The sequence below is a fragment of the Hemiscyllium ocellatum genome, chromosome 48 (assembly GCF_020745735.1).
Source record: "Hemiscyllium ocellatum isolate sHemOce1 chromosome 48, sHemOce1.pat.X.cur, whole genome shotgun sequence".
NCBI classification, from domain to species: domain Eukaryota; kingdom Metazoa; phylum Chordata; class Chondrichthyes; order Orectolobiformes; family Hemiscylliidae; genus Hemiscyllium; species Hemiscyllium ocellatum.
This window is the reverse complement of record NC_083448.1, coordinates 11,395,660-11,413,409: the sequence shown is the minus strand read 5'-3', so window position 1 is coordinate 11,413,409 and position 17,750 is coordinate 11,395,660. Positions and strand designations below refer to the sequence as shown.

Below are 17,750 nucleotides of genomic sequence, written 5' to 3'. Positions count from 1 at the left end.
ATTCTTGGAAATCTATGAACTTGAATTGTAATTTTCTCCTCTTTCCTTGTCTTAATTTTTCTTCATTTTGAAACCTTGAATTCTCATCACATCCTCATTGAATGATTGGTGTCCAATGGTGATGAATGGCTTAACTGCGCACACAGCTGAAATTGTATTGTCCAACTTTAATGATATCTGCATTCATGTTAATTTCAATCACTCCTACGCAGTGATGACTAAATGTGCAACAGCACAATTATTGAGCAATATAATTATTTTAGATCTTTAACAGATTTGTTTGTTATCATAACCGAGGTTTACAAAATGAGCATGAAGTTTCCACGTTAGCCATCTTGTGAGTATTTTTCTGCAGTGCGGATGTTACCATGGTGGGAGGGAGTGCACAGGAGATGCTTTTAGATCACTAACCACAATGTGTACAAGGGAGACTTTGGGTGTCTATCATGGACGTATATGCTCTGTTGAAAGATTTGCATTTGGAGGATTCTTTTCCAACGATATTTTTTTCTAGATCTATTCTAATGAACCCATTCACCAACATTATGACACATCTCAGGAGCAGGTAGCACTTGAATCCAGGTCTCTTGGCTCAGAGGTCAGGACACTGCCAGTGTGCCTTAAGAGCCCTCATTGTTGTTTAATTATAGTTTAGTGCAGAGGCAAGCATTTCCAACCCATCTCACCAACTTGTAGGCCAACTGCTTGCAATTTCCCATCTGCAGTTAGAGCAGACGACAAAACATCTGGACTGTGCGCAGGTTCATTTGTTACTAATATGGGATGAAGTGCAGAAGTATAATGTCTGTCACAGGCAGTGAAATGCACACCAAAAGAAGTTCTGGAATCACAATGTTGTCTCAGCAAATATGAGCGAAACTTCCTCCAAGCAAGTCTCTCCTGTTTAGATCAATTTTCATCAAAGCCAACTTCATGCTCTGAAGGTGAGGACTTGCTTTATTTGATTTAGTCATTCCTCTTTATTTTCCAGCATGTCTTGCTCTGAGATGACTGCATGACACGAACTCAGGGTAGCATGCTGGAAATCGGGCCTTGCTCTTCTTGGGGTCATCAACAAAATCAAAGATTTGTAGAAAATGCACCAAATTACCTAATTTACCTGTCTTTCAGGCTCAATTTAACAGAAAGCACAAACCAGTTTTCTGAACATAATAAATAATAATTTTTGTTATTATCATGAAATAGATTGGAACTACAGTAAAGGATTTGGAATCATCAACATGCAACATGACTTGATAAAACTCTGACATTTATATAAATGCACCCTCACTTCTATAAACACACTAACATCCAGGCGGATGCAGGGAGAGTAAAAACTGGGAAGCGGTTGAGTGATCTGTGCTCACAGGGCATGGCAGAGCAGGTTCAAGGGGCTGAATGGCCTCCTCCTGTTCCGATTTGTAATGACGTGCAGAGATGTTTGCTGTGCTGATCAGAATGCTTCTTTGTGACCTTCTTCTCCAGATACTTTCACCTGTTTGCTGGAGAGATGGGGGTTACAGGTTCCTGCTTAATTTTTTCCACAAGTCGGGCAGGGGCATTGCTGGCCAGAATGTCGAGAAGGTGGTGGTGAGTGGCAGCAATCCCCCTGCTGTTGGTCGAATTACAACGCCATTCGGGAGGATATGCAGGATTTTGATCCAATGACAGCGAAGGAATGTGGATCTCTTTCCAAGTCCAGATGATGAGTGGCTTGGAGGGGAGCTACCAGGTGGCAGAGTTCCCATGTATCTGTAGCTAGAAGTGATTATGGGTTTGGAAGGTTTCCTGTAAGCATCTTGGATGAATTTTGGCAGTGCATCTTGTAGATAGTTAGTTTGTTTCTGAGCATTGGTGGTTGAGGAATTGAATGTTTGTGGATGTGGTGCAGTCAGGTGAGCTCCTTTGTCCTGGATGGTGTCCAGCTTCTTGAATGTTGTTTGAGCTGCAGGCAAATGGGGGATATTCCATCACACTCCTGACTTGTGTCCTGTTAATGGAGCGTCAGGAAGTGAGTTACTTGCCACAGTCTTCCTCGCCTGTGATCTGTTCTTGTTGCCACTGTGTTTTGATGTGACGAGTCCAGTTGAGTTTCTGGTTAATAGTAACCCCAAGGACATTGATAGTGGGGATTACAGTGACCGTAACGCCATTGAACGTCAAATGGTGTGGGTTACATTGCCTCTTGTTGGAAACGGTCATTGCCTGGCATAGGTGTGGTGCACATGTTGCTTGCCACTTGTCATCCCAAGTCTGGATGTTATCTAGTCTTCCTGTATTTGAACAAGGAGTCCTTCAGTATCTGAGGAGTCACAAGTGATGCTGATCATTGTGCAGTCATTGGCGAACATATCCGTTCCTTCAACAGTCCTTGTTGTTTTAAAGTGTTGTTTTCCTGTTTTAGTCTACAATCAAAAGTATAGAATAGTAAAAAGATGCCCTCTTTCCAATGACTTGTATTCAGATCTGTGGTTGATTTTTATTTTTCCATTCATTGGTGACTTATTTAGCAGATTGCTGGTCAAGTTGTTCATTTTGTTATTTTGAGTTTTTTTCAACTGGCTTCATTGTCTCAATTTTTCAAGATAATTGCTTCAATTCCATATTCAAATCAAAAACCGACAACTCAATTCCACGTTTATTCACATAAGTGCACAAACTTTAAGCAAAACAAACCCACAATTTGTGCATAAGTCTTGAATAGATAGCACGTATCCTGAGAAGGCCTGGGCAGAAACACCGTAAACAAAGTGTTATTTGTGCAGTTGTTTGAGACTCAGTAAACTGAATGGCCATTTGTTTTTGTCTTGGGTGGGAGGTAACTGCATAAGAATCCATTTTAGGCACAGTTCAGAAAGGGCAGGAGGTGGTATCATATGCCTGTGATGTTGATCCCTGTTGAATTGCTTACCTCTGAAATGTTGGGTTTTCTGTATGATTAGACATTAGGTTTTATTTTGGTTTACCTGTATTCTACTTACAATCTTCCTATGGGGGATGTTAAGTTGGGTGTTGCTATACAGCTAAAATAATATCAGGATAAGTTGTTTTTTAACTTTAAAGTCAAATGGGATTGTGCTTTCTACAGTTGAGCTACTTGGGATTGTTATTGTGGAAGCAGTGAGGTGAATAATTTACAAGAGGCAAGTACCAGGAATCTTTGAGTTGAGGGAAAAGTAACAACCTTCTGAATTTGCTGTTTAAGTTTCAGTTTCACAAACTTGCAAGGCAGTGTACCAGGGACGACTACAAGCCTGCAAACAAGAAACCTCTCTGACATAAAATCGTAGAATCCCTACAGTGTGGAAACTGGCCCTTTTGGCCCAACAAGTCCATACTGACACTCCGAAGAGTAACCTACCCAGACCCATTCCCTTACCCTGCTTCTCTACATTTCCCCTGACTAATGCACCTAAACCTACACATCCCTGAACACTGTGGACAATTTCACATGGCCAACTCAGCTAACCTGCACATCTTTGGACTGTGGGAGGAAACTGGAGCACCCAGAGGAAACCCACGCAGACACGGGAAGAATGCGTAAACTCCATATAGTCAGTCTCGCCTGAGGCTGGAATCGAATTTGGGTCCCTGGGGCTGTGAGGCAGTAGTGCTAATTACTGAGCCACCCCCAATTTGTCTTTTATTGTGAAAAAAGGCAAAATACCTGGGAGACTTCAGACAAAAAAATTCTACAATAAGAAAAGACCCAGCTTCACTGATTGAATGTTGAATCAAAGAGTGACTATCATTCTATGGGAAATGTCTCATTATTATGAAAATACCAGAAGACTGTGAGAAATAACTTAACACACTCACTCGTGTGGCCTGGACATAGAGAATTTATTTTTCCACCCATCATATTTGTGTCAAACCATGTGGTTTTGGTCTGTCTTACTTGTGAATGATGAATATATATTTGGGGTCTCAAAGATGTGTAGCTTTCGTCCCACAATAGGAAATCAATAATCTGTTTTCAGCCGATTTTTATCGCATTAGTTGTTGAGAACAAATATGTGTGTTTTTGTTTATCACAAAACGCGGTGTGGATTAGTTTTATCCTGAATAATAGAGTGTGGTAAAACATTGTTACGGTTTGTGACAGCTTGAGGCATATTAAGATTCAATTATCAATACACTTTTTCCAGTTGAGTTGTGAAATTATGTTTGGAACAGGAATTTTCCCTACCTTGTTCAACTTACATGAAAGAGTAACTATTCTACGTTAAGCTTGAGATTAGCTTATGACGAACTTCAGTTTACCAATTCCTTCATGACTGCAATATGAGGCGTTAGGAAAGGATGACCTGCAAGTCAAGAGTGCTTGTATTTCACATTACTCAACCATTCGAGTATTGAAATCTGTGCATTCTTAACTTGTTACTTCTCTCAAATCTGCAACATACTAAGTGGTTCAAAATTAATAATGTTGTTTTGATTTGTGTAGTACATTTCCTTTTGTGTTAATATCTCTTGTTCTTTGATTTAGATATTGCATTACCAAGAAGTTGTCTGTACCTTTTCATGAAGAATAAATACATTCCAAATAGGCAAAGTTAAATATATCTCACTGCTGTTTTCTTGCCTGCCTCTGACTGGGCAGATGTATTACTCCATCAGACATATGTTAGACATGTCCACCTTTTACCTCCAGGTGTTTTTGCCATTAAATTTTAAATAGGAACTAATATGATTTGGAATCTTTGTTTTATTAACAGATTAACCTGAATAAAAATGGTGAATATTGGTGGAATGCAATTCTCGAAGGTGAAGAGACAATTGATATCGAGAAGATAAACAAAGAACGGTCAATGGCAACAGTGGATGAGGAGGAACATGCAGTGCTGGACAGACTAACATTTGATTATCATCAGAAATTGCAGGGCAAACCACAGAGCCATGAAATGGTAAGCAAGTTATTGGGAATGGGGAGCTGGCTGCTGACCCCTGAACACTTGGCTGAAAAGGTATCAGTGTTGAAATAGGTCATGCTCCCTGTCCATATCCTTTTATTTTGGTCACACTTGGATTATCAAAATCGATCATGGGAGAAGTTATAGGACTGTGGCACCATGTGAAGTTAGTGGATTCGCTGCACATGTGGCTGGAAAATATCTTTGTCTCCCTTTTCTCCCCCCTTGACAGCTGCAAGTTTTAATGCCGAAAATATCTTTTGAAAATACTCAGTTTTGAACTTGAGTCTTTTAAAACTTCCACCAGAGTTTTCCTTTTGAAAGTGTCATTTGGGTTTTTAATTTTTGCTTTGAACTGTCACTTCTACGTGAGAATGTCTGCAGTGTTTGTGTCACCAACATGTAATAGTGTGAAATAGGAACTTCTTTTCACTTTGTCTCTGTCGTAATTTGTTTCTTTATTTCCAAATTATCTGAGGCCAAGTTAGGTGACCAATGTCATCCAGGTCAAATGCATTTTCACCCAGTGACCGTTCATGTGAAGTCCACACATTTTCTAACATTGCAGGTTGCAAAACGTCATGTTTTCTGAGTTGATCCATCTTTTTGTTGATCCCACTTGGTGTGGTTTCCCAGCTAACAGCAAATGGGTTTTTATTTTCTGAAATATCTTGCTAAGCCTTCTTGCCATTGGGCTGAGTAAAGCATTCAAGACAACAGTTTCAATCCAGGGTTTCTACTGCTTCCCACTGCAAGGACCTTTGTGCATCTATCTGCTGTGTGTAGATTCCTGATTATGGATGCAAACAGAACTTGATGGAAAAACTCTGGTCTGGCTGCATCTGTGGAGAGAAAGCAGAGTTTTCAGCTCCAGTGATTCTTCTTTAGAATTGATTGAAATGAGGAAAGGATGAAGAGTGGGCAAAGTAATGATAGTTGGGGATTGATCCCAGAGAGAGAACAACAGTTGGGTGCACGAAGGAATGGGTAAAGGTCAGCCTGGGTGAATCAGTGAGTACAAATGAGGACCATTAATAGCTGACAATGGGTTGGTTGTGAGAGCAGCTTACATGATGACAACAAGGCTGGGTGTGTGTGGTTAGGGGTGAGGACATGGGTGAGGGTGCTCAGGCCTCAAATGATTGAACTGGATATTGAGGCCTGAAGGTTACAGGGGGCCCAAGCGGCAAATGCTGTTCTTTGAGTTTATGCTGAACTTCAATGAGCACTGCAGCAAGCTTGAGATGTTGGTGAGGGAACACTGGCAGGCAACCTGGAGCTCAGTCATACTTGTACACGTGTGAACAGAACTTGGGGTGTTTGGGGGTTGGGGTGTGTGTTCTAGGGCCATCCATGGAGGTGGCCAAGGCTCCCAGTGACTCCGTATGACAGGACGCAGCCCCATAAACTGGCTGTGTGGCTGGGAGCGCCAGTGCCTGGCGGAGGATGAGAGGCGTGACCCTGGGCCTGAGAGCGGCTTCAGAGGAAGCAAGGCCGAGGCCCAGAGACAACAGCTTTGGCTGTGCTTGGCTACTGCCATCACGCTGCTCTACAAATGTACCGAGGATGGGGGAGAGACAGAGATCTGGGGGGATGGGGGTGTGAGGTTGGGATCTGGGGGCAGCAGGAGGAGAGATGGGGAGGGGTCAGTTTGGCAGAAAGAGGAATGGGGTCTGAGGTAGAGAGACATGGGCAGCAGGGGGAAGAGACAGTGGAGGAAGGAGAGAGGTGGGATGGGTGGGGAGAGACCTGGGGTGTGGTGAGTCGCTCAGAATGATGTAAGTTATGTGGGAGAGTGGATAAGGATGGGAGGTGGGGGTATAGGAGACAGAAAAGTCAAGTTAGGCAAGAGAGAGGTGACCAGGTAGTGGAGGAGGTAGGTAGAGAGTGGGTAAGGAGAACTGCCGATAAGGAGGTTAGGACAAGACACACAACTGGTTTGAGGCCAAGGCAACTGAGATGAACCCTCTTGTTGAAGCCAAGCGTGTCCCCCTCGCTGAGTACAAGTGGTCAGCGAGCTTAGGGTTGCCAGGAACAAGGTTCAGCAGAATGCCAAGCTTTGCACCAACAAGTACTGGACACAGCTAAGTGAGGACATTCAGACCACCATGTAACAGGGAACATTAGGGGAATCAAGGCATCAAGAGGCACTCGGACCAGCTCAGAGCAAGACAGCCCTCCCTCAAATCTTCTACCGGGGAAGGAATCACAAAGGCCAGCAGAGGGAGAGGTGGTTGAACAATACTCTGATGTTTACTCTAGACAGCACACCGTGTCCGCTTAAGCGCTTGATGCCATCACGTGCTTGCCGACCATAGACGAGCTAGATGCAGAGCCATCAGTCGAAGAGCTCAGCAAGGCCTTTGACAGCCTGGCCTCAGGTAAGGCCCTGGGTAGTAACGGGATTCCTCCTGATCTGATCAAGTGCTGCAAGACTAGCTTACTGCTCCCATTTCATGAAGTCCCCTGCCAGTGCTGGCAAGAAGGAGCTGTACCCACGCGCCATGAGGAATGCCAAGAGCATTGCCCTCTACAAGAACAAGGGTGAGAGAAGCGACTGCAGCATTTACAGAGGCATCTCTCTCCTCAACATTTGGCAAAGCCTTTGCTCGAGTTGTCTTGACTCGCCTGCACAAACTGGCGGAACACGTATACCCAGAGTCACAGTGTGGCTTCTGAGCTAAAAGGTCAACAGGAGACATGCAGTTTTCCCTTCACCAACTGCAGGAAAGGTGCAGAGAACAAATGTGAGGTGCTGCATTTTGGGAAAGCAAATCTGAGCAGGACTTATACACCTTAATGGTAAGGTTCTTGGGAGTATTGCTGAACAAAGAGACCTTGGAGTGCAGGTTCATAGCTCCTTGAAAGTGGAGTCGCAGGTAGATAGGATAGTGAAGAAGGTGCTTGGTATGCTTTCCTGTATTAGTCAGAGTATTGAGTACAGGAGTTGGGAGATCATGTTGCGGCTGTACAGCACAGTGGTTAGGCCACTGTTGGAATATTGCGTGCAATTCTGGTCTCCTTCCGATCAGACAGATGTTGTAAAACTTGAAAGGGTTCAGAAAAGATTGACAAGCATGTTGTCAGGGTTGGAGGATTTGAACTATAGGGAGAGGCTGAACAGGCTGGGGCTGTTTTCCTTGGAGCATCGGAGGCTGAGGGGTGACCTTTATAGAGGTTTACAAAATTGAGGGGCATGGATAGGATAAATAGGCGAAGCCTTTTCCCTGGGATCGGGGAGTCCAGAACTAGAGGGCATAGGCTGAGGGTGAGAGGGGAAAGATATAAAAGAGACCTAAGGGGCAACTTTTTCACGCAGAGGGTGGTACGTGTATGGAATGAGCTGCCAGAGGAAGTGGTGGAGGCTGGTACAATTGCAACATTTAAGAGGCATTTGGATGGGTATTTGAATAGGAAGGGTTTGGAGGGATATGGGCTGGGCGCTGGCAGGTGGGACTAGATTGGGTTGGGATATCTGGTCGGCACGGATGGGTTGGACTGAAGGGTCTGTTTCCATGCTGTACATCTCTGACTCCATAACAGAAAATGCCCTGTACGTCGCTTTCATCCACCACGCAAGACGTTCGACCTGGTCAGCAGAAACTATCTTTTCAAGGTTCTCCTGAAGATTGGCTCCCCACCAAATCTCGGCACAAGCGAGGACTGCAGATGCTGGAAACCAGAGCTTAGATCAGAGTGGTGCAGGAAAAACACAGCAGGTCAGGCAATATCCGAGCAGCAGGAAAATCGACGGTTCAGGCAAAAGCTGCCCAAAATATCAGGTTTTTTTTTCCCTGCTCCTCAGATCCTGCCTGACCTGCGCTTTTCCAGCACTACGCTGATCTGAACTCCCCACCAAAACTGCTGAGCATGATAGAATCCTTCCAGAGTAACACAAAGGGGACAATGCACTTCAACAGCAACTCTTCTGAACCCTTCAACATTCACAGTGGCATCAAACCAGGCTGCTTCCTTGCTCCCATGCTCTCCTTGGGGATTTTTTTCTTGCTGTGCTCCTGAAACATGCCTTTGGCACTGCAGTGGAGGGGATTTACCTACGCACAAGATCAGAGGGCAGGCTCTTCAACCTGACCCACCTCCGAGCCTAGACAAATGTATGTGTGGCACTCATCAGGGACATGTTGTTTGCTGATGATGCTGAAGTTGCAACATGCACCCAGTAGGAACTCCGGTCACTGATAGACCACCTCTCCGAAGCTTACAAGGTTTTCAGCTGACTATCAGTCTGAAGAAGATGTGCATCCTGGGAAGGACACAGAGTGACCACCGGTCATCACCTTTGACGACAACGACACACTCAATGTGGTCCATCAGTTTACGTCCCTGGGTCTACTATCACTGATAATCTCTCCTTGGACACAGATTGATAAGAGGATCGGGAAAGCAGCCTCCACTCTTGCTCACCTCACGACTCGAGTAAGGACAAATCCCAAGCTGAGGATGAGGACAGAAGTGTCAGTCTACAACGCCTATGTCATTAGCATACTGCTGTACAGCAGTGAAATGTGGACTACATATGCCAGACGAGAGAGGTCCGAACACCTTCCACTTGAGTATCCACTGTATCCTGGTACATCAGCGTGTCCAACAGAATGGTCCTATCTCCTGCTGGCCTTCCCAAAATGTACAGGCAGCAGAGACTGTGCTGGCTGGGCCATGTTAACCATCCATGCGAAACGTCGATTCTCCTGCTCCTTGGATGCTGCCTGACCTGCTGCGCATTTCCAGCAACACATTTTTAAGCTCTGATCTCCAGCATCTGCAGTCTTCACTTTCTCCATGTTAACCATCCCCAAGAATATCCTCTATGGAGAGCTCTTATCTGGGAAGAGACCCACTGGGCATCTCCAGCTGCGCTACAAGGACATCTGCATCAGGGACATAAAGGCGTTTGAGATTGTTCGAGTCCTGGGAATGGCTTGCAGCTGATCGCACAAGATGGAGAAGCACCCTGAACCAACACCTCAAACCAGGAGGCAAGAAGCTGCTGAGTACTGCAGCAGAAAAGCGGCCACATGGGAAGGAGTGCCAGCAGTTCCAGCAGATAAACAACCGCACACAGATGTGACCTCTGCGACCGTGACTGTCACTCCAGTATTGGTCTCTTCAGACAGAAGTGACGTTGCTTCAGGGAAGCAGAAAGCCAGAACAACGAGGTTGCAACCCATGGTCAGCCATGATCGAAAGGAGCCTCACACAAACAGAATTTAGGTGTTCTGCAAAGCGGTGCCCAGTGTGTTTCATCTTCCCATTGTCGAGCTGACCTCTTTGTGAGCAGCGAATACAGTCGACTCTCTTGAGTCAAGTGCAGGCAAATGGCTGTTACAACTGGAAGATGTTTTGGGCCTTGGGTTGAGTGTTGGGGAGGACCCAACTCTGGTCCCCATGAGCAGCTATTCATCTTACCACGCTGATCTTTACCCATTCCTATTTCAGTTCAACTGCTGTCCTCTGGACTTGATCTCTGCCAATCATTTACTCCTCCCCCCCACTTACCCAACTTCATTTTCAGTCTATCCACACCATCTTTCTTAGCTGCAATCAGCTCTGAAGAAATGTCACTGGACCCAAAATGTTGACTCTACTTTGTCTCCACAGATGCTGCCAGCCCTGTGGAGGGTTTTCAGCAATTTCTGTTGTATTTCTGATTTCCAGCACTTGTGGTTCTTTTTGGTTCTTTATTTCCCCGATCAAGGATGCACAGTTCACAGTCTTATCCCTGCTGCTAAACCTCTGTTGCTGTCGGACTTGACAAAAATGATTTTGTGCACAGAGCAATTGTCATGACCATACTCCTGTACTGCAGTGAGGCAGGGCTAGTGCATGAGCAACATAGAGAAGCACAAGAGAAATTCCATCAACATTCGCAATCAAAACATCTGAAGGACTCTCCCAAGCTTTCTTTTAGAATTAGCATTAGAATCCCTATAGTGTGGAAACAGGCCCTTTGGTCCAACAAACCCACACCGACCTTCCAAAGAGAATACCACCCAGACCCATTCCCCTGTATTTTATCACAACCCCTGCATCTAACCTATACGTCCCTGAACACTGTGGGACAATTTAGCACAGCCGATTCATCTAACCTGCGCATCTTTGGATTGTGGGAGGAAACTGGAGCACCTGAAGGAAACTCACACAGATACTGGGAGAATGTGCACCTCCACACAGACAGTTGCTCGAGGCCGGAATCAAATCCGGGACCCTGGAGCTGTGAGGCAGTGGTGCGAACCACTGCGCTGCCCCACGGGTTCTTGAAATACCACAGCAGTGACCATAATGACTTTGAGATGCAGCTACTGGTTCAGAATGGTGGTAACTGCATTAAATTGCATGATATTTGAAATTTCAATGCCTTGATGGGGTAGCAAGGTGGCCGAGAAGGAAGTAAATGAATGGAAATCCGCTGGATCCTGCAACTTAACAGGATCAACTATGTGCTGAAAGATGTGTGGATCAAAAATTGACGTGCTCAGTTGTTGAAGTCTGAAGTCACAAAAGAGTGTCCCTGACATTCTCGAATTGAGGGGTAGGTAATGGTGCTGAATCTGTCTTGGGTAACCCAGGGAGCTAGGATAGAAAACAACAAAGAAATGGAAGCACGTTAAAACGAGCAGGGCAGTTTCAATTACTGTGGCAAGTTGAATTGACAATCATTTGCAGAGGATGGCAAGGGAATAATTTGTCAATTATGCAGTCGACCTAATGAAAATATATTATGATATAATGCAGTATCCAAAAGAAGCTTTACTATCATGGATGTCCCCTGGGTGCTCCATTTTCCTCTCTCAGTCCAAAGGTGTGCAGATTGGATGGATTGGCCATGCTAAATTGCCCATAGTGTCCAGGATGTGCAGGCAAGGTGAATTAGCCATTGGAAATGGCGAGTGGGTCTGGATGGGATGCTTCTTGAACAGTCCCTGTGGACTGGATGGGCCAAATGGCCTGTTGCCATACTGTATAGATTCTGTGATTCTATAACAGCTTAATTGTTACTTTTTGTCTTGCATTGACTCTGAAACAAGCTTTCAGAATGGCTTCATCTCCTGTAACAGTATCCTGACCTGGTGTGTGAGTTAGCAGTTGCTTTTGGGTGGCATTTTTCCTTTGGTCAAAATGGTAATTCAGTAAGACTGCCGTCAACAGTTCCAGCACCTACAACTCATTTCCATGTGAAATACCATCAACATTTCAATTGGTGATGAGGCTTTCATTTGTCAATCCCATTTTGCTGTTTCTTAATGGTTTTGATATTGGCCCTGTCTGGTGAAGTAACTGAAGTAGTTCAGTTCATATCCCAAACAGAGTGGGCAGAGACTCGTGGCCAGCATGGATGCTTATAAAACTTCATTTGGGCTAAATGTCTGTAAGCTGCGTCAGAAATTCTGTTTCTTTCTTTAATGGTTTAACAATCCCATTGTTATTCATGTGTTCAGCTGTGTATGTGGCAAGAATTGAGGTGAAATCCCACACAGCTTTGGTGGAATTGGCAAAGCATTTCACTGGAGATGAATGTACCTCAGGAGACCAGTCTTAATTACATCTAAATATAGATTTGTGTTGATGGCAGAATCCCATGGCAGCCAAACCACTTGGATCACTCAAGGCTATTTTAAGCAATACTTACATGACCCCCCCCCCCCCCCCCCCCCCCCTCCCAATGTGAGCTCTTGGCAAAACCAAACCTTTTTGGGCTTGTATCTGAAAGATCCTGAAATATTTTCATCTTATTTCCTCTCCTTATCTTCTTGACAGAACAACTTTTATCTCCAGTTGGTCTGCAGTTCAAATGTAAATTTTAGACAGAAGAGTGAGTAATAAAAAATAACCAATGGTTTGAAAAGGAATGGACAAAGTAGAAATTTAACTGATGAGTCAGTGGCCATTTATTTGATGTGATGAACTTGGTGTATGACTGTGAACAACAGATTCGTTTTCATGCAGCAAGTTGAAAACATTGTATTCCAAGCTCAGCCATGCCATAGCTTCTTGACTTGCCACTGCATCAGTATGATTTCATTGAAACCTTAAAACCCATGAGGTGTCCATTTATTACAGCACCTCCTGTTGAGGCCTATCATAATGACATGACCAATTTTGTCACAGATGATTTGGGAAATTTAAGTATTTCAGTGTTGCAGATGTACAGCCCCAGGAACTGATGTGATCCTGATTGCAAAAGGAGCCTTAGATTAATTTGTCTTGAAGCTGCTGTTGGACTCTGAGTGAGAAGGTCATTTTCCAATCTAATGTCGTAATTTCTCTGAATTGTTCTCGTTATCGCTGGGTCTTCATTTTGCAGTTTAAATCTCAATGTGTGAAAAGTTGCTTCAAGTGGCAGTTCACTGTTTGGTGCAGGAAGGGTGTGTGTGCCTGAGTTTCTTTTATAAACTGGGACAAATGGCAATATTTTCCACTTTTCTCAAACTGTTCATTTGTTTCATGGTTTCCAGAAAGTGCACGAGATGTTGAAGAAGGGCTGGGATGCTGAAGGCTCACCATTTAAAGGACAAACATTTGATCCCTCTCTGTTTAACATTTCTCCTGGAGCTGTACAGTTCTAAATTTCCTGCCAACACTATTGATATTCACAAGGCACAGCATCTGACCCCAGGCACCACCGAGCATCAGTACAAATCATGGATTGCACTCTGCTCTTGAGTAACAAGAGACTTCTTCTGAGCTTCGAGTGAAGTCAATGCAAAGCATCAGCTGCCAAATCTCTATCACAGACAACGTATTTATTTCTCGTAATTCTTATTCTTTATCATCCTTGCATGATTTAGATTTTTCTGAGAAGTTATTTGCTGTCTGCAGATATTTTGGGCAATTCCTCCAAGTATTGTGATTTAGAGTGCTTTCTGGTGAGTAGTGACAGTAGTGTTTGATACTGTTCTTATCCTTTGTGTGAATGCACTGATATTTATATTCCTCTTGTGGCTTTGAAATTAAATAATAAAAACATTTGTGGGCAAAAATTATAATGATCTAGTCAATCTTACTTTGTATTTGTGTGGTTTCAATGAACTAGCAAGAACTTGTGACAGAAATTGAGGTTTTTTTGTGTAGTTTTAGCTGAGGGGAGACCAATTTCGTCGAATAATATCACAGAAAGGGATCAAATCCAGCTGTAATTCAAGCCATGTCCCCTCCTTCAGACCATCAAAACATTTTCTGCAATTCTGATCTGTTGTCTTGGAGCCATTTTACTTCAAGGAAGAAGAATGCCACCGAGTTAACGTAAAGGTGTTGGATTTAGTTTCCACATATGAAAAGCAACCATTTGAATTAACCTGACTAATGATTAAACTCCAAGAAAAACAACCAGTTACAGAAACATAGAATCATACAGCATGGAAACAGGCCCTTCGGTCCAAACAGTTCAGGCCGACCATGTTCCTAAACTAAAGTAGTCCCACTTGCTTGCGCTTAGCCCATATCCCTCCAAAACCTTCATATTCATGCACTTAGCCAAGCGTCTTTTAAATGTTGCAGCTGTACCCGCCTCCCACCACTTCCTCTGGTTGCGCATTCATACATGAACCACTCTGTGGGGAAAAAAAAGTTTCCCCTCATGTCCTTTATAAATCTTTCTCCTCTCACCTTAAAAAGAAAATCCCTAATTTTGAATTCCCCTACCCTGGGGAAAAAACCCTTGTTATTCGCCTCTCATGATTTTATAAATCTCTACAAGGTGACCCCTCGACCTCATGTGCGGCAGTAAAAGAAGTCCCAGCCCTTCCAGTCGATTTTCATACCTCACACCCTCCATTCCTGGCAGCATCATGCTAAATCTTTTCTTAACCCTCTCCAGTTTAATAATAATCTTCCTATAAACAGGGTGACCAGAACTGCACACAGTACTCTGGAAGTGACCTCACCAACGTCCTGTGTGAACTCAACATGATAGCTCAACTCCTGGGCTCAGAGATCTGAGCAAGAAGGCAAGTGTGCTAAACGTCTTCTTAATTACCCTCACTACCTGTGAAGCAAATTTCCACGAATTATGTACCTGAAACCCTCAGTCTGGTTGTTCTACAATATTACCCAGGATCCCACCATCACTGTATAAGTCCCATCATTGTTGGTATTCCCAAAATGCAATCCTTCACGTTTATTCAAATTAATCTCTGTCTGTCTCCCACTGTTCAGCACATTAGCCCCATTGATCAAAATAGATAACCACTTTCACTATCCACTCCACCGCCAGTTTTGGTGTCATCTCCAAACTTAGTAACCATGGCTGCTTTATTCTCATCCAAATCAATTATCTCAATGACAGACAAAAGTAGACCCAGCACTGATCTCCCAGCAACCCCACTGGTCACAGGCTCCAGTCTGGAAAATAACTCTCTACCACCACCCTCTGTCTCAGACCATAAAGCCTTTAAGAACCATTGTTGTGAGGAGGCATTTTGGAAAAGAAGTAGTATCATGTCAGTTTGTGTTCATTGTTAGATATGTGGATATTACTATTGTCCTTTGTTCACAATTACTTAAAGTCTTGCAAGTTTAAAGGTGAAGGAATGTCTCAAGTTGCAATACTTTGGTGCTTTTCAAAAAACAGATGCAAGTTCCATTGGAGCAGAGGATCGATCCAGCAACTCATGTCATTCACAGCAAGCTTTTCTACTTAGTGTCTGAGACTTGTTAGCAGAAAGTTCATTTTAATTTCAAAACCATCGGAAACATCCTGGACACATTACTCAGGTAAGACTTCAGAAACAGTCATGTTTGTGGTGGACTCACACATTGGTGAGCTCTTGATGTGAGAGACACTTTTTTAACCCTTTTGTCCACACACAGTGAATGCATTGTGAAGAGGCCCCTCACTTGTCTTCCTGCTTCTTCTGAATTAACACTACGTTTTCTTTTCAATAATGTCTGTTACTGACCTGACACCTTCTCAGACAATTTGGTTTAATTGTTACACTCAAAGTCATGCAATTTGTAAGTGTCTTTTACAACTTGTCTGAAGACACTGTCCCTCCTTGCAGTTGCACAGGTGAAAATAGACCCAAGATGCTGTACGTAACAGATATTTTCTCCAAGTATGAGTCACCTGATGAGTTCAAGCTATTAGAGCTCCGAAGGCATCACAATGTTATCTAATGTCGTCTTAACTTGATGTTTTTACCAGAGATCAGTGAGTGATGATTTGGAAAACTGGCTGTTTGTTTTTTACTCGTTTCTCCCAAGACCAGGCAGTTCTCTCTCAGGTTTTGATGAACTCATGAATTGGGAGTTCAAACTTGGGATTTACTGAAGTAAACTGCTTGTGAATCCAGCTGGCCAGTGTCTGAAGGGTTACATCTGCTCAATGTGATTTACCATTTTCCCCTGATAAAAGCATGATATCCATATGACAAGATCATGATTGCATTTTCTCAGCAAAGGCTGCATTCATACCAATTGGGTTTTCATAGTGCTCTTAATCAGTTACTGAATGGTTAAAACATAAAATCATGCAATTGCCAGCCTTCTAAGTCTGATAGTCAATTACTTTTTATCTTACAATGTTAATATTTAATCTTTAACAGATTTGGCATTGTGAGAGAGAATTAATTATACAGAGTACCTTTTGAATAATATGCTTAGATGCTGTATATAGGTTTAGCTTAACCCAGAGCTGTGGGAAACTGTTAGCATATTCTGAATGCAGTCTTTTATACATATGTCATAGAATGTTCTGGATTAACTATTTAGTAAGATAAATGTGGGCTAATTTGTCTTCTCACCTGTAGATTGTGCTCTAATGTGCGATCAGTGAAGCATGCAATATTGTGACCGGCAATTGTGTGGTCAAAATCCAATTAAACTCTGTGAAGACATAAAGCTCTTGGAGTTCATTTGAATTCTTTTGCCTGTCTTTCCTTGCATCATGTGTTCATGAGACTCCAAGTTATTGCCGAGACTGAGAATGGACACTTGACTCCTTGGGGTTTGCCAGTGAGGTGTTTCCAGTTCAGCACAGAATTTCTCATGTCATGGAATTGGAAGAGATTGTAGAGCTATGAGGATAAGACCATGGAGCAACTTGGGAATCAAGATGAGGATTTGAATATTCAGGCATTGCTTGATGGCAAGCCAGGTAGATCATGTAGCGAGCACAGGGGTAATGGAGTATCAGGGCTCACTGTGAGTGAAGACATGGGAAGCAGAACTTTGGAAAACTTCCAAGTTTATGCAGGATGGATTATTCCTGTTTTGGAATAAGCAGGTCTGGAGATGAACTAAGGCACCAAGAAAGATTTTTGAAGTAGGTTCTCTGAAGTGGTTACAGTCTGGCCAGGTTACAGATCAGGAAAAAGGCAGTCTCAGTACATTGTCGAGGTCAGAAGCAGTATTTGGACTTGAGAAGCTAAAATAATGTCTGTGTTTCTGCACAAGCACAACTAGTTCCCCACAAAGCTGCATGCCCTGTGGGATTCTCAACCATGTGTGAGAGATTCCCCACAAATACTGATTCAGTAGTCCGAACAATAAGTTTGAAAACTGCACGAATTGATATTAGATTTGAGGAACTACAGCAACTTGGATTTGGGTTTCTTGGTGCTGTCGCTTCTTCACTGCGTACTAAATATTATGCTGCTTCCAGATGAATGATTGGAGTACCTAATGGAATATTGAACACTTGAGGGCTGTTTCTATCTTGTATATTCTCAGCCATGATAGTAGGCAGCAAAGAAGGAAAAAAAATGGACAACTTGACAAGTACTTCAACCATATAGAAATTAACAGGTTTTAGTTTAGACAAGCAAAATTCTTTGTTTTCAGTTCAACTTGTACAGCAGTCTGAGCCATGTGGTCCCCGTA

General features: G+C 43.4%; 1 protein-coding gene across 1 annotated transcript in view; it reads left to right on the top strand.

The window, feature by feature from the left end:
• Positions 1–13,918, top strand: part of nudcd3 (NudC domain containing 3) — a 47,171-nt gene extending 33,253 nt beyond the window's left edge. Inside the window, exons 5-6 of the mRNA XM_060856433.1 lie at positions 4,719–4,907; positions 13,388–13,918. Coding sequence (XP_060712416.1) covers positions 4,719–4,907; positions 13,388–13,498 — 300 coding nt within the window. The 3' untranslated portion in view covers positions 13,499–13,918. The remainder of the gene's footprint in view (positions 1–4,718; positions 4,908–13,387) is intronic.
• The last annotated feature ends 3,832 nt before the right edge of the window (positions 13,919–17,750 follow it).